The 27,948-nt window shown below is 32.7% G+C and overlaps 3 protein-coding genes, 1 long non-coding RNA gene and 1 pseudogene across 8 annotated transcripts; all 5 read right to left on the bottom strand.

Annotated features, from left to right (window-relative positions):
* Positions 1–225: 225 nt before the first annotated feature.
* Positions 226–1,391, bottom strand: LOC130744804 (uncharacterized). Its single transcript, XM_057596958.1, has 3 exons — positions 1,235–1,391; positions 635–1,120; positions 226–284 (listed from the first exon to the last, which is right to left on the bottom strand). The coding sequence occupies exons 1-3, from the start codon at positions 1,389–1,391 to the stop codon at positions 226–228; spliced, it is 702 nt and encodes a 233-aa protein (XP_057452941.1).
* Positions 1,392–6,544: 5,153 nt separating this feature from the next.
* Positions 6,545–11,327, bottom strand: LOC130746291 (uncharacterized). 5 transcript variants are annotated; one of them, XR_009022080.1, is made up of 8 exons: positions 9,588–11,320; positions 9,463–9,497; positions 9,320–9,367; positions 8,855–9,056; positions 8,701–8,750; positions 8,479–8,610; positions 8,104–8,281; positions 6,545–7,538 (listed from the first exon to the last, which is right to left on the bottom strand). It is a non-coding gene; the product is annotated as an uncharacterized LOC130746291 (long non-coding RNA). The 5 variants fall into 5 exon arrangements; XR_009022081.1 differs by having other exon boundaries at positions 6,545–6,837; positions 9,588–11,318; XR_009022083.1 differs by having other exon boundaries at positions 6,545–8,281; positions 8,849–9,056; positions 9,588–11,327.
* Positions 11,328–11,713: 386 nt separating this feature from the next.
* On the bottom strand, positions 11,714–13,328 carry LOC130744803 (cytochrome b561 and DOMON domain-containing protein At4g17280-like). Its single transcript, XM_057596957.1, has 2 exons — positions 13,131–13,328; positions 11,714–12,247 (listed from the first exon to the last, which is right to left on the bottom strand). The coding sequence occupies exons 1-2, from the start codon at positions 13,326–13,328 to the stop codon at positions 11,714–11,716; spliced, it is 732 nt and encodes a 243-aa protein (XP_057452940.1).
* A 1,834-nt stretch (positions 13,329–15,162) lies between these two features.
* On the bottom strand, positions 15,163–17,285 carry LOC130742752 (GDSL esterase/lipase At1g29670-like). Its single transcript, XM_057594853.1, has 5 exons — positions 16,798–17,285; positions 16,465–16,589; positions 16,112–16,357; positions 15,560–15,788; positions 15,163–15,468 (listed from the first exon to the last, which is right to left on the bottom strand). Exons 1-5 carry the CDS (start codon positions 17,051–17,053, stop codon positions 15,242–15,244), a joined length of 1,083 nt encoding a protein of 360 aa, XP_057450836.1. The 5' UTR covers positions 17,054–17,285; the 3' UTR covers positions 15,163–15,241.
* Positions 17,286–22,804: 5,519 nt separating this feature from the next.
* LOC130742751 (GDSL esterase/lipase At1g29670-like) lies at positions 22,805–24,702 on the bottom strand (annotated as a pseudogene).
* Positions 24,703–27,948: the final 3,246 nt, after the last annotated feature.

Genomic DNA, 27,948 nt, shown 5'->3' with positions numbered 1-27,948 from the left:
TTTACCCGTGCGCTGCACGGCGAAAATCGATTCTGAATTTCTTACGTTATTAACAGCATCGTTTCGACAATGAAAATAAAAATTTAAGATTTGAACTACAACATATATGTTTTGTTGAACATAAAATTCAATTGAACCAAACTGAAACAAACAATTTAAATAAAATCTCAATTGAATCCGACAAAAGACCAATATTACAGCAATATAATTCAGCAATAAGAAGGTTCAATTACAGTATCCCAGTTGTTGCTTGTTCTCCCTCATTGAATTAAAATCCATTGTACCTGCAACAATTTGGAAAATGATTAACAAAGATAAAGAAAAAAATAGGATGCTAATTACGATGCGCAAGATATAAAGAATTTTAAAATCTAAGTTACCAAATCTAACCATTCATATGTTATGGAATACTTTTTCGTACACGACATTCCGAGTGCAATTAGAGACTACCACTTTGTCATTCACAATAAGTATCTTCAACCCTTTTCTAGATTTAACTCTCGATAGGGCTACATATAACTAACCGTGCGTGAAAACAGACTTAGGAAGATATAATCCAACATGGAATAAAGATTGAATGGAAGGCCAGTGTCAGAAGGAGTTAAGCTCAATCTAGGAATATAAACCGGTTTACCTGATTTTGTACCTGATAGAGCGGTAGCAACAATAATATACGACGTCAAAGCAGTAACCATCAATCTAGTGCCATTACACAATCCAGCAGACTGATCTAAATTTCGAATCAACATGAGAGGAACCCCAACTTTTAATACAATTCGGTGGTTTGGAATACCATAGCATTTAACATCATTTAGGAATTCAGAAGTGAACCATTCTGCATCTATATCAGAATCTTCATCTGATCTACACGGAGTATCATAACTCAAATATTTTGTTTCCTCTCCAGGAATCATAGACAACATGAAGTTGTTAACCTCTTCAATACTTTCAAGAGTAGGTGCAAGGAGTGCTCTTTGTTCAAAATATGCATGGTTTTTCAAATTAGCAACAACATCGGGATAAGTAAAATTTACTAATTCAAGTAAAGGATTATTAGACTCCCTTACCAACAAATCAGAGGGAATCTCTATATTAGAATCATCATCACCGATTGGCTTAACTGTTCCATCCCTTACTTGAAGAAGTCAATCAGCAAATTCTTTGATTTCCATAGATGAAGAAGAGGAAGTAGCATGTTGTAATATCATGTTGGTAGTTAACTTCATTACTTTACAATACTTCCATAGGTAGAATGAATTCACAGCAGAAGAAATGATGTCAGATCTACTTCCTTTCAAAATGACTGGAAGAATCTGCCTAAAGTCTCCCCCCACAACAACTACTTGTCCTCCAAAATGTTTATCATGGCCAAAAGTTGCTTGCGTATTCATATTGTCATTTAAAGTTAGGCTTAAAAGCATTTTTGGTCCCCCACAAATGCTATGTGTGCAAACATGGCCCCTAAATTTTAAAAATAGCATAATGCATCCCCGACGTTACTTTCCGTCAACACTTTTGGTCCCTCTTCAATTTTCCATCCAAAAACTAACGTTTTCTCATCCCCTTCTTCATCTTCTTCACACATCCTTCTATCATCATCATCATATTCTTCAAATTTTTTTTCCAGAAAATCCAATTTCTTCAAAAACAAAAAAAAAATCAAATTATTTGAATCAAATAGTGAGACAGATTTTCAAATCAAAAGTCCATTAACACCAAAGATAAAGTCCCAGTTGTTAATCTTGCCAAAAGCCACCTAATAAATTAAGACCCCTTCTTAAACCTTCCTCAAAATCCTTCTCACTTCCTACTTCACTAGCAAGCATTTACATTGAACAAGGGAACCAATAATCTTCACCTAGGCTATCCTCCTAGCATATAATGAAAAACGCTCCATGTCAGCAACCCCAAAATTTCCCCAAGCAACAACACTTTCTTTTACAATTCCAAAAGTTCTTTCATGAACGCCAAAACACCATCACCTCAAATCCTTTCCATTTCTCCTCTCACTCAAAGGATTGAAATTGAAGTACCTCTTTGTGGATCCGAGTTCAGATCTGAGGCTGAGAAAAAAATAATGAGAATGAGGACCAAATTAAAGAGATTAGTGCAGTAATACAGAGGACAGAGAAAGCAAAGCAACCAGATCTGAAAGGAATGACGCGAGTTCCAGATTAGAGAGAACGACCAGCCACACAACCAGATCGAACCAAATTGAAGAGAATGACAACGAGTTCCAGATCTGCTTTCTTCTTCATCTTCTTTGTTATGATCGAAAAGGACGACAGCTAGATCAAACATTGGTGGGTATGTAGAAGAAGATGAAGAAGTGTTGCTGCGAGGTCATTGATGGAGGAGGTAACAATGCAAATGGGTTCGGTGGTTGAGGAACCTGGGGTTTGACAAAGGATAGAAGAGGTCGAGCTTTTTATTTTCCTCTGTTGTGGAATTTCTGGTTTGAGTTTGAGAAATTTCAGAGAGGGTGGCTTGATTGAATGTTAGCTGTTAGGGATTCTGAAAATCTGGAAAAAAAAAAATGAATTTTTTGGTTTTGAAGAAATTGAACTTTATGGGAATTTTTTTTTTTTTGAAGAATATGATGAAGATGATGGAAGGATGCATGAAGAAGATGAAGAAGGGGATGAGTTTTCTGGAAAATCCAGAAAACCGTTAGTTTTTGGATGGAAAAGTGAGAAGGGACCAAAAGTGTTGACGGAAGGTAACGTCGGGGATGCATTATGCTATTTTTAAAGTTTAGGGACCATATTTGCACACATAGCATTTGTGGGGGACCAAAAATGTTTTTAAGCCTTAAAGTTATGTCTAGAGCTTCAAAACAGTGATTGTTCAGCATTGGGGCTTCATCCCAAATAATAAGACTCGCTTTTTGAAGCATCTCAGCTTTAGGAGAACCTTGTCGGACATTACATGTAGATATTTCGTGAATTGAAATAGGAAAAGAAAATCTAGAGTGGGCAGTTCTACCTCCAGGTAATAATAATGAACCTTATCTAGAACCTAGTGTTTTTGCGTGTGCGCTGCACCGTGAAGTTTACTATTATATTTGACGCATCAATAAATATTTTGATTATAAACAATTTAAGATACTAAAAATGAAAGAACAATCATAATAAAGATATAGATATTGAAAAAACATAAATTCGGACACTTAGAGTGTTATATACTCATAAACCGATTTAACCAATATAAATATTTTCAAAAAAAGAAAAAGAAATTAATTAGTCAAAACCTTCAGTTCTGCACATGGGTCGTATAAATGATTAAATACATATATTTCAATCTATTACGTTTGGGACTTACAAAGTGAAATCAAAATACATAGATATATATAATTTATCCTAAATTTATTTAAAAAATATTAACAATGCACTTAAATTATTTAAAAATAAAATTTCGATGCAAACAAAAATAATTTCAAAATGAACTTTTATATTAGCTTTAACATGAAAGTGTTTTCAAGTAGAATGTTCTTACCCGTGCATGGTGGATTTTACTCTTATTATTTATGGGGCGTTTGGTAGATGTGCATCTCGAAATATTTCCGGGAATGTGAGGTTGGGAATATAACATTCTCATGTTTGGTAGAAGTTTTAAATTTTTTATTTTCGGGTATGAAAGATTCTCATGTAAAGTAAGTAAATTACACATGATTTTTGAAATTCCATTCTCATCTCAAAGAAGGGGAGATTACATTCTCATGGGAATGGAAGTTATTTTTCACTATCTCTCTCTTCCACTACTTATTTTATATTTTTATATTTTTTCTATCAAATGATTTTGAAAAACATTTCCGGGAATAACTTATACTAACCAAACACATTTTCATTTTACCCGGAAATGACTTTACTGTTAATGAGATTCCTGGGAAACAACATTTCTGGGAATATTTTTGTAAAACTTGTAACAAACACCCTCTTAGGCATGTACCAATACAACGATTCAAAACAAAATTATATACTAAAATTAATATTTGCAAATATTTTAGCTGCTAGAATTAATAGAAAAAAAAGATGAGCATTCAACAAAACAAAACCACAGCCAATATCACACAACCCGCAAAATTTCACACAACTTTTATATATATATATATATATGTATGTATTTACTTAGTTATAATTGTATATATTTATTCATAAAATAATTTTATTTAATGTTATATTTTTATTTATCATTAGTTATAATCTAATATTTTTTATCAATGCTCGTTCACCAATTTTAAACAAACAATACAAATAATAACATATTATCTATTATTAAAAAATAATACTCCCTATGTCCTCATTTATAAGTCACATTTTAAGAGATTTTTTTGGCTCAAAATATAAGTCCCTTTATAATACCAATGACAATTTTTTACTCTTTTACCAAACTTACCCTCATTATTTAATATGAAAGAGATAGTGTCATTTTGAAAAACTCTTAAATTGGAGAGAGAAATTCCTGGGTAATTTAGGAAAGTTAATAAAACTTTTTACAAATTTATTGCACATAACTACATTTCTTAATCCTAGAGAATTAGGTAAAAATGACTTCTAATAGGGGACGGAGGGAGTAGCTTTGAAGTGCAAATTTCTTCTAAAAAATTAAATGTAGTCGATTGGAAAATGTTCATTCATGTGCTTTGTATTTTTATTACATAATTTTGTATCCTAAGTTACATATAACCATTTTAAAATTTTTAATACCCGCACAACATGGTTTCACTCTTTATAATTTTTTTAATTGCTTTATTAATGAATTTAAGCTGAAGGGGGGGGGGGGCGAGTTTTGTAAAAGAATACAGGGAGACATCGAAACGGTGAAGAGAGACAAAGAGCGAGAGAGGTTTAAGGGGAAAGAGAGGAGGAGAAGAGAGGGTTGTGCAGAAGGATATGTGAGGAACAAAATGAGAATCCGATAAAAGCTTGTTTGAAGGATTGAAACTTAAAAGTGGTGCAGATTCTCAATGAATGTTATGCATGGTTGAAGCATTAATGGTCTGCACATGGTAAATAAAAATATTTTGAATTTAAAATTCAAAATTTCTAAAAAGAGAAGATGAAAAGAACAAACTGAGGCTTTCTATTTTTATTACGTAACTTTGCATCCCAAGTTACATATAATCATTTTAAAAATTGTAATACCCGTAGAACACGTTTTCAATCTTATAATTTTTTTAAATTGTTTTACTAATGAATTTAGTAAAGCCGAAGTAGCGGGTTTTGTGAAAGAATGCAGTGAGATGGTGAACGTTATGCATAGTGAAAGCATTAATTGTCTCCACATGGCAAATAGAAATATTTTGAATTTTGAATTCAAAATTTCTAAAGGGAGAATACGAAAGAACATACTGATGCAAATTTAATGAGAAAGATAGTGAGAGAGAGTTGGTGAGAGAAGAGAAGAGAGACTAAGACTGAATAAAATAATGAAAAATATTAGAAAGGGGACAGGTGGGAAATGATGATTGAACAAAATAATGGCATAAAAGGAGGTAGTACACCTCAGCTAACATATTTAATTCTCAATATTCAATCAATCTTCAGAGCATAAAGCTTACATATAAAACTGCGTTGTTGAAGCAACTATAACTTAATAAAGTACTTAAAGAAAGCAAAAACTCATACAAAAGTATTTTTCTATTTATTTTAATTTGAAAGCATTTTTATGTAAAATGTTACTCCCTGTGGGAGTTTTCTACCTTGTAAATTCAACTTTTTTTTTATAAGCAAAAAAAATTGAAAGTAGACTAATATATATGCTCTTTTAACATGACATCAAGTTGTAAAGTGAATAACTTGATATAGAATTTAATGTTAATGAACATTTGTAATTCTTAGCTAGAACTGATCACTGTGAAATTAATTAGCCAAAATCTTCAGTTTTGCACATGCGTATAAATGATTTTTGCCTTGAAGATGTATATTTGGATCTATTAAGTTGGAGACTTACAAAGTAAAACCAAAATACAAAGAATATATAACTACTCATAAATTTATTTTAAAATTATGAACATTGCACTTAAAAAGTTCCTTCCCCTTGAGAGCTTTTAACCTTGTACTTTAAACATAAATAATATAAATTATGTATGTATTAGAATCTTCTAATCTTCGCACAACATATTTTCATCATTAAATTAACATACTTTTATACAAATTTAATTATAAATTATTTTTTAAAATTATGAAGAAGACTAAAAGTATATTAGAATTTAGTTTTGACATAATATTATTGTCATTGAAAATATTCCTCCTAGAAAAAGACTAAAATATCCAATTGTTATGTAATGATCTCATATCAAATTCTCATATTTCTTATGACAGAACACATACAGTAATCAATAAATGTCTGCTTCATCTTAACTCCAGTTGAGGTTTATTTCAAAAAAAAAAACTCAAAAAATGTACGAATTTTTTTCCAAGCCATGTTTTCCTCCAATACCATCATTGCACTGCCTCCCATGACCCATATTCTAACTATTTGATCAAAGAGGCCTTTTCGTATGTCATATTTCCCCCAATTTCATTCAAATGACACATCCATATTTCCATACTAAATTACTTAAATAACAAAATAAAAGGATAGTAATTTTTCTGCGCAAACATAAAATTATTGTGAGGGGAACTGGCCCATGATATTGCACCTAAAAACATCACCCAGTTTCTGTTTCAAATGTTGTCTAAAATAATAATAAGAAGAACATGAAGGTAAAAGTAGACATGGACATCCTCATTGCCATTGCTTGAAGTAGATTTTTCGGTATATTATTTAGATGCTAAATCTTCACAATGTAGATTGACAATGGAAGTCTTCTCCAACAGCCAAATATCTTTGATGCTGAACAAAAGGTAAAGAAAAAATTGAAATCACATATCACCATTTTAACAGAAACAAAACAAAGCAGAAAAATAAACATGAACTCTATTTGTGAAGCTTATGGTGAAAGTCTTAGTGAAAGCTCCATGTAGAAGGATTGATTCTGGTGAATGAATCCATTATTTTCTCTTTGTTGTCCTGCACAATTAAACTTGTTGGTACTAACAGAGAATTTCTCAGCAAAAGATCAGGAATCATCTCTTTAAAATTAGAAACAAACAGGGTGTAGAATTAAAATATAGGGACCAAAGAGAGAAAAAAGCAATATTAAGCTTTGAATTCATGCTATTTTATTGGGAGTCCATAACTAAACAATATAGAGACTTTATGAAGGTAGGATGCACAATGAAGACATTGCGTGGGCATATATTAGGGACACCACTCTAACACATACATGAACAGCTAAACAACAAAACAACTAAAACAATATAAACTCATTCTTCAAATTAAAAACACATGTATTGAACTCATTTTTCAAGACAATATCTCCCGCAGATATAGGGCATTAGAAAAGAAGGCATGACCCAGAAAACTCCTCAAGATAAGACCCAAATTGAAAGCTATATCAGTTAACTATGATTTTGAATGGCAACACATTTAAAAAAAACAATGCCATCTAAACTAAGTTTTCACTTATCCAAATAGAACTGCTCCCGCAGTCTCTGCATTCAAAGCCACAGAAAAAATCAAGATTAGTGTAATCAATTGAACAACTTACTTCTTGCACATGATCAATCCAAAGGAAATATTGCAATACATATTCAGATTTCAATAACAAAATCTGAATGCAGCAGAGAAGAAAATTAACAGCTAACTTCTTGTAGATGATCAATCTAAAGGAAATCCTACAATGCAGATTAGAAATTTCAATAACAATAAACTGCACCTAGATCTTTCTTCAATCACAAAGAGGGGATAATAAAAGAATTATTCCAAATGATCCTTGGTAGAATAGAAGTAAAAAAGAAAAAAAAAAAAGACATTAGCCTGGAACCTCACTTAATTTTCAAGATAAACTGTTCAAGAGAACCAAATGAAGCCAAAAACATGGTAAATTAAGGTCAATAGTCCTCACTTAGTTTCTAATATACGTGGATTCCACTAACTCTGAGATTGAATGTGAGCAAAATGCACCAGGTGATGACACCTCAGCATTGGGTTCTCATAACCCTTGCTCTTTTAATATATGTATTGATTGATTAATAAGATGAAATTCTTGAAATTTACCCGTGACTGTATCCCTTCAATGCCTGCTCTTGAAATTCTTGAAAAATGATCCTTTCCTTCCAACCACTCAATGGATAATAACTTGTTTGTAGTACCTTCATGGGTTTTCACAACAGGAATGGTAGACACTACATGACTTCTACCAACCATTCTGCATTTCCTTTAATACCAATGCATCCTGCAAAATTTCAAAAGAAACTTCATTCAGGTTAGTACTTTGTTATGTTATATTTCACTCCCCATAACAGATATAACACAAACCACACTGAAAATTTGCTTCCTCTTTCTTCTCTTCTCAGTTATTAGGTTCCTCTTGTTTCTTCTCATTAGCTTTCTTATAAAAGTCACATAATAATGAAAAGATCTTCTCCTTACTTATTATAGGAATGTCAATCTTGATAGTACTGTGAGATCCAACTTGCTATGATTTGGACCTTTTTTTCCTTGCATCTTTGAGTCACTTTGGATCTTCCTTAGTTGAGTACCTTAGATTTGTATGATGAATCTCTGTAGTACACAGAACACCCAAATAATTATAAATAGAGAGAAACAGGACAAAGAGAAAACAAATTATATTTTAATAATTTGTCCACTAACCTTCTTTTGCAACTATAGCGACTAAAGTTTTTGACATATTCTTCAACATCCTGTAGGAAATATTCAATGAAATGATATTAGTGATAATAATTCGGGTGGGGGCAATGAGGGGATAAAAGAAAAATTAGAGATGTTAATATGCTATAACCTCCACCTCTCCAAGGGTCTCTTAAACCATTGTAGAAGATAATGTTGCTTGCAGACCTTTTCATAATATGTTGATGAATCAGGGGTTAAACCATCTATAACTTGAAACCACCTATGTATCTAAAATGCCACCAAAAGATTCCAACTAAAAAAAATTATGTCATGGAGGTAGGAAATTAATCTGTTGCCGGACTCATATCCATATAAACCTGAGACATTTAGCGGACCATCATAAATAAAAGGTAGGAAATATGACACAGGTCTAATCTGTTTAATCCATTCCTTTAGATCAGAGACAAAGTAAGAGAAGCTAAGTGGAAATATTCAAAATTAAAATTAGTGATAAAACCTACCAAAATTTCAAACTAATATATCAATAAAAGTACCCAGATTTAAAAGACCACCAATTGTTAATGGTTCTCATTATAAAATTAGCAACAATCATTAACTTATAATTTACACACTCACAAACCTGCAAATCTATGATAGCCACCTTCTGATGAACAACTTTGCGCTTGATCTGATTCATATAAGAAATCCATTAAAAATCAGTAAGGATTTAAGGAGGGAAGAAGAATATGGGAATGGAGAGTGGAAGATGGTTAAAGAACTTACCTTGTAGTCGCAGATGGAAAGAAATGGTGGTGAAACTGTTTCAGATGTAACAAAAAAAATCAGTAATCGAAATGGGGAGTTGTGAAGGGGAAGGAGAGCAGATGAACAAAAGGAGAAAGCATAACCTCTCTTTACAACCTATCCAGAGACCAAGACAGAGGAAGGAGGGTGTCGTGGTGTGCAAACGAAGGTTCTAGTTACCAGTAAGACGTCTATGGTACCATCATCTCTGTGTCCCAATCAAGGGGAGAGCAAGGCAGCTGCTACAGAAATGAAATTGACGCCAGCCGAAGCCCTCACAGAAACCTTGACACCCTACCGACCCCAAACTAACGGGCTCTGGGAAGAGAAGGTTCTGGAGCAAGGAAAATGGAGAGAGGATGCAGGCTTTGAATATGATGGAATTGAAAGAGTAACGGAAGCCACTCGATTGGCCAATGAAATAAATTTGAATATAATAATTCAAAAAGGAATGGAAATTAATGTTAATTGCACATAGAAATTTGACCATCATTAAATCCTATAATTCTATGATGAGACCGAGATAATGGGGGAGATAAAATAAATGGAGATAGTGGGAGAAGAGGGAGAATGAAGGATGGAGGAATAAATCTGAATATAATAATCCTAATGAGACACGTGTCGAGTTGTGGTGCAAATGGAAGGGAATAAAATATTGTAAAATATTCAGGAGCTGAGGTTTTTGATAATGGCATGCTTGGAATGTTACTGCTTTAATATATATATAGATATAGATGTTCTAACTAATTTTCTATTAGATAGGTGTTGTTCTGGGAATGAACATTGAAGAGAGGTATAGTACCTAGAGGTGGAGGGATTGTGCTAAGAGAGAATCAGAATGAGAGAGAGAGTGCTGAATTTCGAGTGTTATTTCATCAAATGAGCCAAAAGTCCCCTACACTTGATAACTACCTCCTATTTATAGAGCTTGGGTACTACCTATTGGGCCAATTGGGCCTCCGAGGTCAAGGCCCATCTGAAGGCCAGGGCCCCGCCTCAGGGCGGGATACATGCTGGGCGTTGCCCCTCTAGGGGCTCACCCAGTCCAGGTGTGTATCTGACAATGAGTTGAATAATATTTAAAAAAATAAACACAAGAAGGAGGCATAGTTAAATAGACTATAATCTGGAAAAAGAAGGACAAACATCTACCCTGTTATAAATCTCTATTGCAGTTTGTACGACTTCTTGTTTTCCTAATAGGTTGATTCAAATTATCACATGTATTACCACATCATATAATGCATCTTCTGCTGCCATGTAATGTTTCTTTTTACTCCATGGTATATTAGATAGTAAAAGAGTGATTCTTAAATTGGTTCCTAATTCTATTAAATTCAATTCTGTCATCTAGTGCTATCATCCACCAAAGGTGATATTAGATATCCAATGTAAGTTCCTAAAATCATATAGCTTCATCAGGTGTAATAGAAAGCTATATATATAAGATTCGAAATGATTTTAGATTCTATCTTGTAGCACTAGCTTATGATATTAGTCCCAATCATAAGAAAACTTACATAAGAGCTTCAAGAATTTTCCAGAACGAATTGAGAACAATGAAATCAGTAAAGAAAGGACAACAAAGTGATAAATGAAAACAGGGCAAAATAATAACAGTAACAGTGTAACACCTCCCTTTTGCATCGAATTAAAAAAAAATCTCATGACAATCTACACATCAATTTCAGCAGGGATATGAAACCATGGAAAGCAGGAGGAAACTATGATTAACCATCAACAGAATTGATTTTTTTTTTATCATGGATAACAAATCTTGAAAGCGGAAGGAAGGAAGAAGAAGAAAGAAACAGTTGAGAGTAAACGAAACTGAAAACTTGATTGTATTGAATGAAATGATACCAACTGATTCAATGAGAATCTACAAGCTTTCCTCTCAGCTATATACAGTGAAGGAAGAACTCAAGTTGAGTTAACCAACCTATTTAGTTAGTTAACCCAAAGCCTAACCAACTCTTAACTAACCTATGGTTAAGCAAAACTAAACTCAACAACTATATTTACAGTTTAACTAACAGTAACAACTATATTTACATTTTAACTAGCAATATCCATATCTATTAATGGAACAATATGAAAAAATATATATACATTCCATATGACGAAATTGAACAATGTTTTACAGTTTGATGAATTTTTCACTAGAGAAATAATACAAATTTTGTCATCCCTAAAGAAAACTAAAAAAAAATATAAATAACAAGGTAGCCTATGGGAGCTGCTGGTCATCACTTTCCTCAGAGTTGGACCTCTTGTTGCACCACCGAATCCAAGTTATCACCTCCAACATCACAGCAATCACGGCTAGGGATATGAGTACCCCAATATACATTTTCTTCCACATCATGTGACCATGGAGGATGTCAAAGCCTTTACAGACATTCAATATGGCTAAGATAATCGTTGAATAGCCGATTATGTAGTGAAAAAAATTCCAAAATTTTCTATACTTGTGATCCTTGTTAGGCCTCAGGCATATGGCAACAAAAACTTGAGCAGTTGCTAGAACAATTAGAGTGATTCCGATGCATCTATGAGGACCATGATGAACTCCATAGTGATTTCCCATGTACACACCAGTGACAAAGCCCACAATGCCAATCAAGAATGCAATAGATTGACAAGCTCGATGCAAATGAAACCATGTTGCTCCTAAACCATTAAATGTCTTCAAGTAGCGAGCAAAGATCACCCCGATTGGCATTAGTATTCCCCAGCTTATCGCATTCAAAAATCCATGTACCTGTGAATGATGGCAAAGTGTTAGTTATTAACTATACAAAGTAAATTCAAAGTTTCAAACTAATAAAGAAAAATAAAAATAAATAGCACTGGAGACAAATTTGTTAAGTTAGGATCTATTTGGTTTGAGAATAATAATACAATAAATGTTATCTTATTTTTGGTAGAAAAGTAAATCTATCATTTTAATCCTGGAAAGATATCAAATCAGTCATAACTAAATCACTTTTGAAAATAAAATTCTCATCGTCTCTGAAAAAGCGGTCACTTTAATTTCATGGTCCATTTAGAGTGTCGTTTAATTTGTTTCACTTGTTTACTATAATCAATTTTTTTTAACTAAAAAATAAAATCAAAATCAAATTATTTGGAAATCAGATTATCTCTAAAATATAAATTATTTTTCTAAAGTAGTTAATAAAATCCTTAAGAAAATAGTAAAAAAAAAATTCTAATCTGATGAAAAACGCGTTCACAATGTTTTTAAGAACTAAATTGAACGTTTCATAACAAAATTGATAATTTTCATAAAGTGACCCCTATGTATTGTATTCTAGGGCATCATCAAATATATTCTTCTAAAAAATTAAAACAATGGTAACCAATTAAAAAAGTGATATTTGTTATAATTAAAAGTAAAAGGCTACAAACAAAGCAGAGAAATATGAAAGATTTTAAATTTACTTACACTTCTGAGTCTGGTTCTTTTGAAGTTCATTTTTTGACCTGATTTCTTCAATCTTCCCAGAAACAAAATCTAAAGTTCCAAAAGACTCAAGATTAGGCCCTAAATTCAAAAAAAAAAAAAGATTAGGCCCTGACATAGCATGCATTTGGAGAGTTCCATCATCAGAAACCAACCCTTCTTGCCAAACATGATTCACCAATGTCGTGTTCACTGGAAGTTGCAAACTTGCAAAGATGATGATGCTCCCATTCTCATAAGTACCTGAAACATTGTGAACAGGGAAGCTAAGATTACCCTCTTGCAAAAGAGTCGCATAACTTGTTATAGGTGAAGTGTATGCTTTGAAACTCCCATCGGTTCTTCGAAACGCGACAAGTGCTTGAGAACCCACCATACCCTTTGAAGTTGGGTTGATAGCCCAAGCAACCCAGTTAGAGTCCCCTGCGTTTGATTTCTTGAATGCAAGAGATTGACAATGCTTGAAGAGGGGTGGTAGCTCCAGTGAAGAGATGACTCCAGTGTTGGCAAATCAGTACACGTTGCATAGGTGATTTGGTTGGGGAAAATATATGAATTGCAGGGTTGTGTCGTGGTAGGCATGAAAATTGATGTGGAGATGAAGAACAGAATGAGAAGAAACAGGGAATTGTGAAAAGCCATTCACGAGTACAAGTAGAAGGGTGTTTAGATTTTTTTTATTACGGTGAAAGTGTGTTTAGTTAATACAAGGTGTTACTGATCGAGCTATGTATTTATAGGGTCAAGCTTACATTTTTAGTTAGATTTTATTTTGTATAAAGTTAGATTTTTTCTTATCTTTTGGTACAAAAGTTAGATTTTATCTGATTTTGAATAATTAGGATAAAAAAATTTGAATTTTAAATTAAAATTAAAGATTAAACCTTAAAAAAATCCCATCTCATTTTTTTTTAGGAGAGCTCTCACATTATTATATGAAATTTACAATCTAATGAGAAAAAAAAATAGAATATTAATGATGATCTCATATTCTCATTGACAGGGTATAGAGAATCTAACAAATAAAATCTAATTTTGAATTTAAAAATAAGTATTTATTTTAATTTAACTAATTTTGGGTGGGGTTTTTTTTTGTAGGTGTCATGAACATGTACCTTGATGCTTGCCTATTTTTGGAGGCTTTTTAATAATATTTATTCAGTTTTCAAAAAAAAAAATATTGATATGATTTAAAAGTCTAATTAATTGAAAATGTGAAAAATCTTTACATATCTCACAAAACAATTATAAAGGTTGACTTCCATTCAATAATCGTAATTTTTTTAAAGATATAATAGTAATATATTACTTTCACATATATACTGCTTATATTTTTCTTTTGGTGCATTTTTTTTTGGTACATATATTTTTCAAAATAATTTATCAAATTCATCTCGATTATAACTTTTGTAATATCTATATACTTTTTCAGGTGTATTATACAATTCTTGCAATTCTGACTTAAAAGCGGTAAATGTAAAAAAATTAATAAAAAATGTGGCTTCTAATAATCAAATTTGTTCCAATAAAATATATGATTGGTAATATTTCTGAAACAAAAAGTAAAAAAAAAAGGTAAAAATATTATTTTAAAAACTATGAATCTAAACTAACTAACGACCACCGGTTATGATGCCCTTAACAAAAATACTCCGAATTACCGAGGGATAACATATTTTTATTTTGTTTATAAAACACGTCGATAGCATTGAGACCTTGAAAGAGGAAGAGGCGAACAAGCAATCAAACAGTGCAATTGACTACGGCTCAATGGATCATCATTAATATTCATTAGGCACAATTCTCTCTTAGATCATAGGCATCTGCGCTTGGTGTTAAGTCTACCAGTTTTTGGGCCTAAGCCTAATGCTTTTCTGGACAAGGAAGATTTATCTCTTAATCTTAATTATCTGCTGGTTTTTATTGTGACCACTTTTTCTGGTTTGGATTTTTTTGCTGTCAAGTTGTGGTGCATTTTGGGTATCTTGTTTTTGTTGCAAACCAGTGTGTGTTGAACTTAATTGGATCTGTGTTAAAAGAGGAATTGGAGTGCTGTCTACTGTTGGTAGCTAGCTTGCCAAATGATTAAAAATCCAACATTAAGATCAAACCAATGCAATTTCTCATCCATTTATCCAAACAATGTACAAGAACATATATATAAATTAAACAATCAAGCAATGAAAGACTATATAACATGCATCGCTTCAAATTTAAGTCAACTTATTCTGCTTAAAATTTAAAAGGATCATGCTAAGATTATTTGAACATATTCAAGGATACCTAGAATTAATTTATTGTATTAGATTGAATAAGGTGTTTGATATTTGTTGGGTAAGCGATGGCTGGATTAGAAGAGTTGTACGAAGTTATTGCGGTGACTAAGTTTGCAGCTTCTGTTGTGTGAATTCCATCCCAAAATACATACTCATGCCTATTCCGGCATGGAATTCCTTCTGGAATACATTTTCCCCGGTCATTTGTCGGGCAACAACCATGTTTAGTAACCATGAAACCTGAAATTCAAGAAACTTGATGTCATATTCAAGTACTATTCAATTGAAAATTGTGAATTATATTGAAGTATGAGAAAGCCAAAATGTTTACCAACGGATTCGTCGTGGATTATGGATGTACTGTTTATGAAAATGAATTTGGAATCAGTTAAGATTTTCTTGTTGAATTGATCCACTAGAGATTTAAGCTGATCATTAAACAGGAATGCAGCAACATTCTTCTCCTCAACACAAGATCCATTTACTAAAAGCTTTGGAATGCAACCTAAGCGATCCAACCCAACCAGCACTGACTTTCTTGCTCCAAAATGATGTAGAGTCTGTCGTGGATTAAAAACAAATTTTCATTATTATAAAACATGATATTGTACATAATATTAAGAGTGATATATTTAGCTTGAACATATTGATTTTGTACTTCGAATTCTTTTCAATATATTCTTTAGCTTATCAAAAAAAAAAATAACCTGAACATATTGATTTTGTCGAACATACACATCCAATCGACACCTTATTTAGCAAACAAAGTGTTGAATGGAATATTGTCCCTCAAAAACGTATGTCCCTCAAAATAGTTAACAATTTGAACATAATTCAGTACTATATGATTTTTTCTGTTAGATATGTAAGATATTATTTATACCTGTAAATAATGAGATAACTGGTGGATAAGAGCTTTAGCATATTGCTTCGGGGTATACATGCGGCTCGTGTTGAATACATTGGGAAGGAAGTAATTTTGTTCAAAATCATTGGTGCCTATATTCACATAATACAAGCACTGACTAAGGTATTGTGTAGCTTTGTCTAAACCTCCAAGTTTGTGGGCAATTCGGGACACTATGGCTCTGTGATGGAGTAGTTGTAATCCCAAGTTGACGTTATGACCCTGCATACATATATGAAATTTAGCGGTTGCATGAAACACAAAGAAGAAAATAATTCATCCACATTCACCCAAAGAAATATAGGGATAGAAAAAGTAGGAAGAAATACCAATTGGCTGCCGCTCTCTTTGCGAATTCCGGCTGAACCAGATGCATAGTTGACACCTTTTAGTATGTCTGAGCCACTGAGGTTTGCAAAGGGTGGGATGAATTTTTTAAATCCCAACATTTGGGCTGCAATGGTATTGAAAATGTCATATAATTAGAGTTTCCATAATGTAAGTTTTTGTACGTTAATTAAGATATCGTTTTTGACATTCAATCGATGCACAAGTTAGTGATGGTTTTTAAGCGGTACAAATATTTACCGTTGATAAAAACACCACTGCATGTTTTGATTGTATATGGACATAAATTATATAGAGCATGAGCATGTTGTTACCTATTTTGTCAATGGGATTTCGTCCGTTGGAATATCTTCCAGTCGGAAAAGTTGCAGGGAAGTCGATGCCATATGGCAAGAAATTAGCTTTTGCTGAGGTTGGAAGATTGTTGTTGTTTCCACTGTCAGATAGAGAATCCCCAAACACAAAAATGCAAGGCACTTGGGATTCTCCAAGGACAGTACTATGTTGCATGATGCTTGCAACCATGAGAACAAAAGAGAGAATCAACCATGTTTTACTCTCACTACCCATTTAGTTAATTTCTTCTTACGATCACAAGAAGCTGATTAAGTATTTGCTATTGGACTATGATGATATCAAGCTATAATGGATTGATTGAGTGACAATAAGAGAAGATGAATGCATGTATTTATAAGGTACGTGGCAAGTTAAATTGTCTAAATTGGCAGCATTGATTATGGATTACAATCAAACTTCGACGAAATTAATGGAACCATCTTTTTCCATGGATTCAATAGTTTTTCTTTCGCCGCGTATGTGCACGTTATGACCATCAATTCAATATTTTCGCCCACCCTGCTTGCTGCAGTAGTATACGAGAATATAATTAATATAAAAGTTATGATGACATTTTAAAAAAAAAATGTTTTCTTGATGAAATATGAAGAAAAAAAAGATAAATGAGTGATATAATATGTGATAACGATATAAAACGCAGACAAACAAAAAGAAAATAAGTGAAAATGATAGTATAAAATACGGAAGAGAAATTGAAGTGTGCATGTATTAAAATTTAGAATCAATATATGTTTGCAGAATTAATGTGACGTTTACACATGGATTTCAATTCAACTCCAATTTCAGCGATGCCACATCAGCATTAATCATCCAGTCAGCTGTACAAGTGGATGGAGAGAGAGAGAGTTGAAATGCTGACCGAGGAAAGTCAACAAATTTGAAAGAAATTAACAAAAGAAAAGTTTTTTTTTTATAGGTAAATGCTAGTTGTTAATTGTTAGTAAATAAGTTCCTTCGTCAGGATTCAAACCCTGACCCTTCACCCTACAAATCTCTTCATTCCCTTAGCTTACCAAGTGAACTACCCTTCCCTCCATTAACAAAAGAAAAGTGAGTCGACGTATCGGCGAAGAGGCTGCATTACCACTTGTGGCTGTGGGTTTGGTTGTTTTAAGCGTTAGTTTGTAGAAAGGAGTTGAAGTTGGGTGGGGCTAGTAATTTGAAGTTGGGTTCTTTATTTTTTTTATTGTTTTGTTTTGTTCTCATTTTTCCTCTCTTGTATTTGGGTTTAGCACCCTTGTGTTATTTTTGAATATAATTTGGTTTATAAAAAAAACCACTATATATGCATTTCATACGACCATTTCTTTGAAGACAAAAGTTTGATTCATATCTTTCTTAAATCTAGTTTTATATTGTTCTTCAATCATTACAGGATACATGAATGATAAGTTGAAGAAATGAAAAAATTATTAGATTAATAAATTTAAAAAGTGGGTGGTTGAGAGTTTCTCATTAGACAACAAAATTACACAAAAGTATTTAATTAAGACTATGTGTGACACATCTAACTATAAACTACCTGAAAGCTTATAAGAGCATCTCCAATGCTAATTCTTATTTCTTAGTTCTTAGCACTATTCATGTGGGCTCGTATTGCCACATGTGCTTAAGCAACTCTCAAGCAATTTTGCTCCAACCATGAGTTCTTAGTTCTTAGTTCTTACCATTATTCATTTGGTCTCACCAACCATATTATTTATACTTTTTATTTTCATAAAGTAAAAAATAAAACTCATAAAGTAATAAAGTAATTTGGATGAGAGAAAAATAATTAACATTTTAAGATAAGAACTCAAAAAGTAAAACTTCTTATATAAGAACTGAGTTCTTATTTTTAAGAACTAAGAGCTCCATGACAGCACCTCCAATGGTAAAGTTCTTAGTTCTTAGTTCTGAACTCAAAAATAAGAACTAAAAATCTTGCATTGGAGAGGTTCTAAGTTAGTTAAAAGGTGAAAGCTGAAAAGCTACCTAATTGAATTTTTTTTATAAAACTAGCCGTTGAGCAAGCTGAAATTATAAATCACATAAATGTGACATATTTGTATAATTTTTAATATTATATTTAATATTTATTTATGTACATATCAATACATATATATTAATAATAAAATAATTATCACTTAAATATTTTAATTTAGCTTAAATTATTTATCATCTTAAAAATATAATATTAGTTTTTTATTTATTTTCTATTCCATATTTTTATTAAATAAAATAAATTATTTTATATCATAAAGTAATAATCAAAATAAAAGTATATCATCTCGCATCCGATAATAAATTAGAGTGAGGAGAGCCTTAGCGATGGGTATTAGAATGGTCTATGATTGCTCAGACGAAATGGCGGTTCAAGGCATAGCTGCTAACATTGCTACTCGAAGATTGAGGTAATTCTCGCATAATTCTTCTTCTCTGGCTCACAGGTTTTTGGAAGGGTACGTAATCAGAGGCTGTATCTTTTGGTTTGTAGCTTGGCTCTTGTAGTTCTTGGGTTTGGTAGGTTTCTTTGTATTTTTCAAATAGGGTGGTTTTGTTGGGTTCTCTTTCTTGGTTCTTGGGGGGTTGGTTTTCGCTGGTTGGTGGTTTCTTTTTGCTATATTAATCACCGCTCTCGTTGTATCTTTTTGAGCTTTGCTCCCAAAGCTTGCGATTAATATATCTTTCTGCTTTCTAAAATAATATTCAAAATAAAAGTATCATCTTGCATCCCATTATTTATTTATTTTTTAAATTGTCATCTTGCATCCCATTATAAATTAGCAATGTTGTTGCGAATCTCCTTCATTTAATAAAATGATAAGGATAAAGATGAGAATAGATGCAAATAAATTTTAAGCTAGCTAGTTATAAGCTACTTGAGGTAACTTATTAAAAATGTTTAAGCTACTAAAATAAACTCATCTACCAACACTTTTAAAAAGTTTTTAAGTTAGTCAATTAAGCTTTAAGTTAACTGAAATGACATGACAAACAAAGCCTAAGTTTTATTCTTACTCTAAGAATCATGAACATTTTAATTACTATAAAACCTTAGCTATTTTTACTAAATGAAAAATTATTTTAATATTACAAAATAAATTTATAAATACTATATTATAAATTTGATTCAACCAATAGCTTGTTAACTTAAAGCCCTAACCAAGTCAACTATCGGTCCAGGTTTTAATTGTCGTGAGATCAGAACTGATTCTTCTTCAAGAGACCAAGCTCAGTGAAGAAGGGAAGAACTTGATTCAACCAATAGCTTGTTAACTTAAAGCCCTAACCAAGTCAACTATCAGTCCAGGTTTCAATTGTCGTGAGACCAGAATTGATTCTTCTTCAAGAGACCAACACTTTTAAAAAGTTTTTAAGTTAGCCAATTAAGCTTTAAGTTAGTTGAAATGACATGACAAACAAAGCCTAAGTTTTATTTTTCACTAAGTTTAAGTTAGTTGAAATGACATGATCATTACTCTAAGAATCATGAACATTTTAATTACTATAAAACCTTAGCTATTTTTACTAAATGAAAAATTATATTAATATTACATAAAATAAATTTATAAATACTATATTATAAATTTGATTCAACCAATAGCTTGTTAACTTAAAGCCCTAACCAAGTCAACTATCGGTCCAGGTTTTAATTGTCGTGAGACCAGAACTGGTTCTTCTTCAAGAGACCAAGCTCAGTGAAGACAGGAAGAACTTGATAGAAAGCTGGGCAAACTCGGGCCGGACCGGCTGAGAAACCCTAACCGAGTTTTTTTATTTTTTATTTATAAACATTTTTCTTAAGAAAGAAAAAGTTCTTTTTTTTTATTAAACTCGGACTAGACCGACTAAGAAAGCCTAACTGAGTTAATGATCGGTTCGAGTTTAATAACACTAGAAGAAAGTTAATCGGTAAGTGCCAATGTGTGACACAAACATTTCCAACAACTTGAGATTTTCTACCGTTTGACTAAAAGAAAGTTGGGCGTGTCTTGCAAGAAAAAGACATCAACGTTTTCAGCGAATTGGATTTAGCAAGAAAATATCACAAACCAATAATCAAATTTAGATTACGCATGCTTCAACCGGCATGGAACAAAACTTTTTCTACCACTTGACATTATATTTACAATCAAAATAAGTACAAGAAATCAACCATATTGAGACCCACAGAGCAAGAATAAGAGCAGGGAAATTATATCTATTAAAGACCTCTTTTGTTGTCACTGCTATAAAAAGAATAGCTCATGTATACTACACTCAATATAAAATGTTATAAACGGGTGGATGGAAAACAAGCGTTAACCTTACCATTTTGACATACAAAGACGCAAATGAATGTGATACTTACAGCAACATATATTACTATAAAAAAATTGCAAATTGTAGCGGTTAAATGTTGTAAATTGTGGCGGTTTTGACAAATGTAATTTAAATGAAAGTCGGTTTGGCCGGTCAACGTCATTTAATAATTACCTTCGTCATTTGTACAATACGTCAGTTCACATGAAACCGTCACTAAAAGTCATCGTATTATACAAGAAATAAAATGGTGGATAACTTTGCGAAAAATGGCGGCTAAAAACACCACAAGTTATTCATACTAGTTTTTAGTGAAAATACGTAATATTTGATATACAACGACTGCAATTTCTTAGTGTCGTACATTACATCGGTTAAGAAATTAAATTTTTTATTTTCCTTTTTTATTATATATACATATACATTTATTTAGGTAAGCCAAATGATATATAAATAGAAGTATTAGGGTACTTCAACCTAAGAAGATAATTACAAGCTAGAAAGTGAAGGAAAAAAAAACCAGTAAATACAAAACTACACATAGGACCAAGGGGAGCGGGTAAACTCTCTTTAGAATTAAAAGCCAATCCCACCACACTAAGGCCCCGTTTGGAAGAGCTTATTTGAGCTTATCTGATAGCATATACTCTTACGCCAGTGTTTGAGAGAGCTTGTGCTAACAACTTATGGCCTACCATAAACTGTTTTGAGCTTATTTTCATAAGCTACTAAGGATAGCTTATGAAAAAGAGCTTATGCTTATATATAGTTATTTTCAATTTATTTCAATATAAATATTTTAAAATAGCTTATGAGTAAGCGCTTATGGTCATAAGCGATTGGTCATAAGCGCTTAATTAAGATGTATTTCCCAACGGGCCTAAGCCTTACAAAGCAAAGACCCAAATACCATGACTATTCCAAACGCATTTCAGCTGTAGGGGAAAAGCACTTTCTCTTGAACTAAATTATGTCATGCATATGTTTATCTTTAAATATCGGTTCAAATATTTATGATCAAAGTGCTGCAAAAGTTAATAATGACACAAAATTGTGTGTGAGTATCAATTGATTAAATACCATTTAATTACTAATTTAAAAAAAAATAAAAGCCAAGAAACAAGTTGGCGAATTTAAAAAAGGTAAAAAATAGAAAAAACAAAAAAAAATTAAAAATAGGAAAAACACCAACATGGTTGCGATTTATTTAAAAAACGAAAAAAAAGTAACATGCCAATGCAATTGACAATTCTTTAAAAAAAAGAAAAAAAAAAAAAATAGAACCGCCACTGATTTATACTAGATTGGTAAATAAAAAAAATATACCCCAAAGTTGTAATTTCCAGACAAAATTCTACTACTTGGGGTACAAAAGCCGAGTTTATCATGGGTTGGGTGCTTTTTCACTCTATTCATTGATTCCGTTAGATTAGTATTGATAATGATTCATTCACACTCATATTTTTTTCCATCTCATTTCAACAAATTACATATCAAATACAGAAAAAATAGCTAGCCTGCCAATGATTAAATATCCAAGAAAATGATCAAACCGATGCAATTCCTCATCCATTAATCAAAAAAGGTACAAGAACACACAAACAAATTAGAATTAAGTAAGGAAGAACATCACATGAATTGTCATGCTAGATTATTTGAATTTATTCAGGACACCTTGAACTAATTTATTGTATTGGATTGGACAAGGTGTTTGATATTTGTTGGGTAAGCGATGGCTGGATTAGAAGAATTGTATGAAGTTATTGCAGTGACTAAATTTGCGGACTCTGTTGTATGAATTCCATCCCCAAAACACATACTCATTCCTATTCTTGCATGGAATACCATCACGAATACATTTCCCCTTTTCATTTGTCGGGCAACAACCATGATGAGTAACCCGAAACCTAAAATTCAAGAACCATGGTGTTATGTTTATATTAAGTATTGTTTCAATTTGAAAATTGTGAATTGAAGTATAAGAATGCCAAAATGCTTACCAACGGATTTGTCGTGGATTATGGATGTACTATTTATGAAGATGAATTTGGAATCAGTTAAGATTTTCTTGTTGAATTGATCCACTAGAGATTTTAGTTGATCATTAAAAAGGAACACGGCATCATTCTTGTCCTCAACACAAGATCCATTTACTCTGAGCTTTGGAATGCAACCTAAGCGATCCAACCCAACCAGCACAGACTTTCTTGCCCCAAAATGATGCAGTGTCTGTCATGGATCATAAACAATTTTTCATTATTATAAAACATGATATTTCTACATAATATTAAGAGTGATATAACGTGAACATATGATTTTTGGCGGACATTCAATCGACATGCATCCTGTTTACGCCAATAAAAAATTAATAGTTGTTAAAAACTATCACTAGACAGAGTGCATGTCAATGAAAAGTTCTCACATGGATGTTAGCTAAACCAAACTTATGTGATAGTATCAATAATATGTGATTTGAAAGTCATTAAACTTAGCCAACCAAAAGATTCATGCTTTTCATCATCTCAAGGCCAGTGAATAGTTATCAATTTGTACCTAATTCAATCCATGGATTTTTTTTGTTAGATATGTACTTAAGATGTTAATTATACCTGTAAGTAATGAGATAATTGGTGGATAAGAACTTTAGCATACTGCTTCGGGGTATACATGCGGCTTGTGTTGAATACATTGGGAAGGAAGTAATTTTGTTCGAAATCATTAGTCCCTATATTCACGTAATACAAGCACTGACTAAGGTATTGTTTAGCTTTGTCTAAACCTCCAAGTTTGTGAGCAATACGTGATACTATGGCTCTGTGATGAAGTAGTTGTAATCCCAAGTTGACGTTATGACCCTGCATAACATACATGCATATATGAAATTTAGTGGTTGTACGAAATGTACACAAATAAAAATAATAATTCATCCATATTCACCCAAAGATCAGTTATAGAGATAGAAAATTAGGTAACAATACCAATTGGCTGCCGCTCTCCTTGAATTCCGGCTGAGCCAGATGCATAGTTGACACCTTTGAGTATGTCTGAGCCATTAAGGTTTGCAAATGGGGGATGAATTCCTGAAATCCCAACAGTTGGGCTGCAATTGTATTTAAAATGTTATATATAGTTCGGTTTACATACGAGCTTTAATATGTGAAATATGATTTAGCATGTTGAGATACAATGTGCGTACAGGTTAGCTAGTAGTCGTTTTTAAAGCCACAAATATTTGCGACTGATAAAAACCATCGTTAACTTGTGTACCGATTGTATATCAACTTGTATATCGTTTTTAATATGTGAAATAAGAGCATGCTATATTTTACCTATTTTATCAATGGGATTTCTTCCGTTGGAATCTTCCGGTTGGGAAAGTTGCAGGAAAGTCGATGCATATGGCAAGAAATTAGCTTTTGCAGAGGTTGGAAGATTGTTGTTGTTTCCACTATCAGATAGAGAATCCCCAAACACAAAAAAGGCACTTGGGATTCTCCGAGGACAGTATGTTGCATGATGCTTGCAACCATGACAGTTACAAGAGACAGAATCAACCATGTTTTACTCTCACAACCCATTTGGCTAACTTCTCTCTCGATGCTAATGATGTATTTGATATATGACTATGATGATATGATATCAAGCTAATTAATCGATTGATGAATTTGTGAATATAAGAGAAGATGAATGCATGTATTTATATAAGGTACGTGGGCATGAGGGAGGGACAATATGGGCAAGTTAATTAAATTGTCTAAATTGGCAGCATTGATTAAGAATCACAATTAAACTTCCAGGAAATTAATGAGACATGTTTTTCCATAGATTCCAATCATGTTTGCTTTTGCCGCGCTTGTGTACGTATGACCACCTGTTCAATATTTTCGCTCACTGGGCATTGGATTGAATTCATATGACATATCAGCATTTTCCAAGTCAGCTGTACAAGTGGATGGAGAGAGAGAGAGAGAAAGTTGAACTTGAAATGCTGACCGGAGAAGTCAAGCCTATATATTGGGGGGAACACAACAAAATTGAAAAAACGAAATTAAAGTTAAACGTATTGGAGAAGGCTGCACTTACCATTATCTTTTTTTGAAATACTTTACCATTATCATCATTCATTTTATGTGAATATCACACTTAGGGACCCCACACTTAGATGCATATTTTTTGGGTTATAAAAATTTCTTAAAAAAGAAAAGGAACAAAGTTAACTGATAAGTGCCAATGTGACACCACACATTATATAGTTCCAACAACTTGAGCTTTTCTACCCTTGATTAAAGAGGTTGCCTAAATTACCTTATGAGAAAGTTTGGGTTAAATAACACATCGTCTAATCACATTAAAGATAAATGAGTTAAAATTTTTATATTTTATTTATTAATTTGTTTATAAAAAATTATATTGGTCAATTGAGTTGTGGGTTAATAACTTACCATGGGTCATTTAGACAATCCTTGACTAAAATAAGTTAATCGGGCAATTATATAAGTGTCAATGTGACAACACACAATTAATAGTGCCAGTGTGTACACACACAATTAGGGCTAAGAAAAAGGATATAAACGGTTAATCGAATTGGATTTAACAAGAAATATCGCAAACAAAATAAGTAATCAAATTTAGATTACACATGCTTCAACCAGGTGGAAACAAAACTTTTTACACCACCATTGAACATATAATTATGAATCAAATTAAAATTAGTAAAAGAAAAGGGATGATGAGGGTTTTTCTTTGGTTCATCTTCATGATGTGCATCCAGGTGAATATTGTGAAGTATTGTTGTCGTCTTGCTACTTCTTCTCTAGTGTTCTCCCGGCTGCTCACATCTATGGAGGGATGCGTTGCATTTGCCTCCGGTATTGCCCGCATTTGCGTGAGATCTGGTTAAGGTTTCAAGCCTTTTTGTGGCCGCAGTTTCGGGTCATGGATGTTCAGACTTGGGTTCGGACTTGGGCTCAAGGCCCGCACTCTTCCATGTTTGCCTCGGTATGGTGGGGGCTTGTGGCGGTGGGAGGAAAGATTGAGTGCTTGGGGGTGCATAGTGGACATACGGTCCAGTCTGTCTTCTCGTGGATTCTGGCAGGAGGAGAGAGATTTATTCTCAAAACCTTGCAAAAGTCCAGGATCGGATTTTTAGAGTTTTTGCAAATTGGAGAGGTGGAGCGGTTCCTGTCGTAGGCTTTGTTTCTCTACTATTGATGGTGCGTATGACCCATACACGACGACGTATGGGAATGGGATCGAGGTGTTGTGCGGGATTCAAGTGGAGCTTGGCAATTTGGTTTATGTGTCGGTGTGCTTGGTGGTGATCCTTTGGCTGCAGAACTTCATGCGCTTCTTATGGGTTTCATCTCCTTTGGAGGAGGAATTAATATTCGTCGGGTTTATTTGAGTCAGATTGCGAGGAGATTGTGAATTTTCTCACTCAGGGGAGGTTTCGTTTACTGAATTTGCTAGCATGTTTATGGATGTTCATCTTTTGCTTGCCCGGAGTTGGGACATTAGGTTGCGTCATATTCCTCAAGAAGCCAACGGTCCAGCAGATTGGCATGGCGGGTTTTGGAGCTGCTCCAGCCAGTGTGATTTTACGTGTTTTGATGTTTCCCCAGACATAGTTGTTCATTTATGTCACGGGATGCCTTAGCCTTGTAGCCTCTTTTATTTTTCCCATTCACCCAGAAACAACTTTTCGTCCTTATAAGATATGTGAAGTTTGATTTTTCATCCCTTCCTCATCGAAGTAAAGTTTAAATTTAATCTCTATTTTTTAAAAAAACTACTCAGTTTTTGACCTTCGCCAGAGTTTGACATCCCAACCAACATCCCATGTGTCACCACCAGTCCAACATGGCGCGCATACGTGTTAAATGAGGTTGATGTGTAATTTTTTGTCTTTTAATATTTATTTAGACTCATTTCTACATCATAATTGATTTCTTTTTTTTTTCTTTGAAAATAAAAAATTATTAATTTAAATAAATAAAAAGAAAACTCTCAATCTTTTCATCTTCATTTCACCCTTCTTCATCTTCTAAATTTTCTTTCTTTCTCACCTCTTACCTCTCCTTTCTAGATCAGGTTTTTACTTTCTTTCTTTCTCGCCTCCTACTTCTCCTTCTTGCCCCATCAACCAAAACCCTAATCTCCTTTTTTTATAAGCCAAACTGAATTAATACACTACAAAAAAAAATTGCTACAGTATAATTAAGGTGGTTATATTGCTGCAGTTCACTAAAACCATCATTATATATATATTACGTCAGTCACTGTAGCCGACTAGCCGCACATTAATCTTCTAAAATAATACAACAATTTATCGTAAGTAATTTTGATTTAAATCAACGTAATCAAATTTTATTTTGTTAACACGTGCAAGAGTTTATCCTTATAACAAAGCAATAATTAATTAAACAAAGACCTGCTATAATTAACAAAAAGATCCACAACACTTATAGAGGTGTTGCATGGTTAATTATCAAGGGTGGCTCGTATAATCTCTAACCGTTTTGTACTAGTCCAACTAGTGAGCCATTACTTAAATTAGATTTATAATATATATTAATAAATTTTATTTATGTAATATTAATATTTTAATATAATTTTACATTTAACAAACTAGCTAAGGTTTGTATAATAATTAAAATTTAGAACACCCAGAATCTGCAGAAACAACCTTCAAGGATCCTCCTTCATCTGTAAAGTATCAGCTGAATTTTTGTCTTATGCTACAAGAGGTGTTAAGAAATAATATTCACCTTTTAACAGAAGATGAAAAAGCCTATATGGGTATTAATATTAGTACTCGTGGATTT

Source organism: Lotus japonicus, chromosome 3 (assembly GCF_012489685.1).
Source record: "Lotus japonicus ecotype B-129 chromosome 3, LjGifu_v1.2".
Lineage (NCBI taxonomy): Eukaryota > Viridiplantae > Streptophyta > Magnoliopsida > Fabales > Fabaceae > Lotus > Lotus japonicus.
Note: the sequence above shows the minus strand (reverse complement) of the source record. Positions and strands in the feature narration are given on the sequence as shown.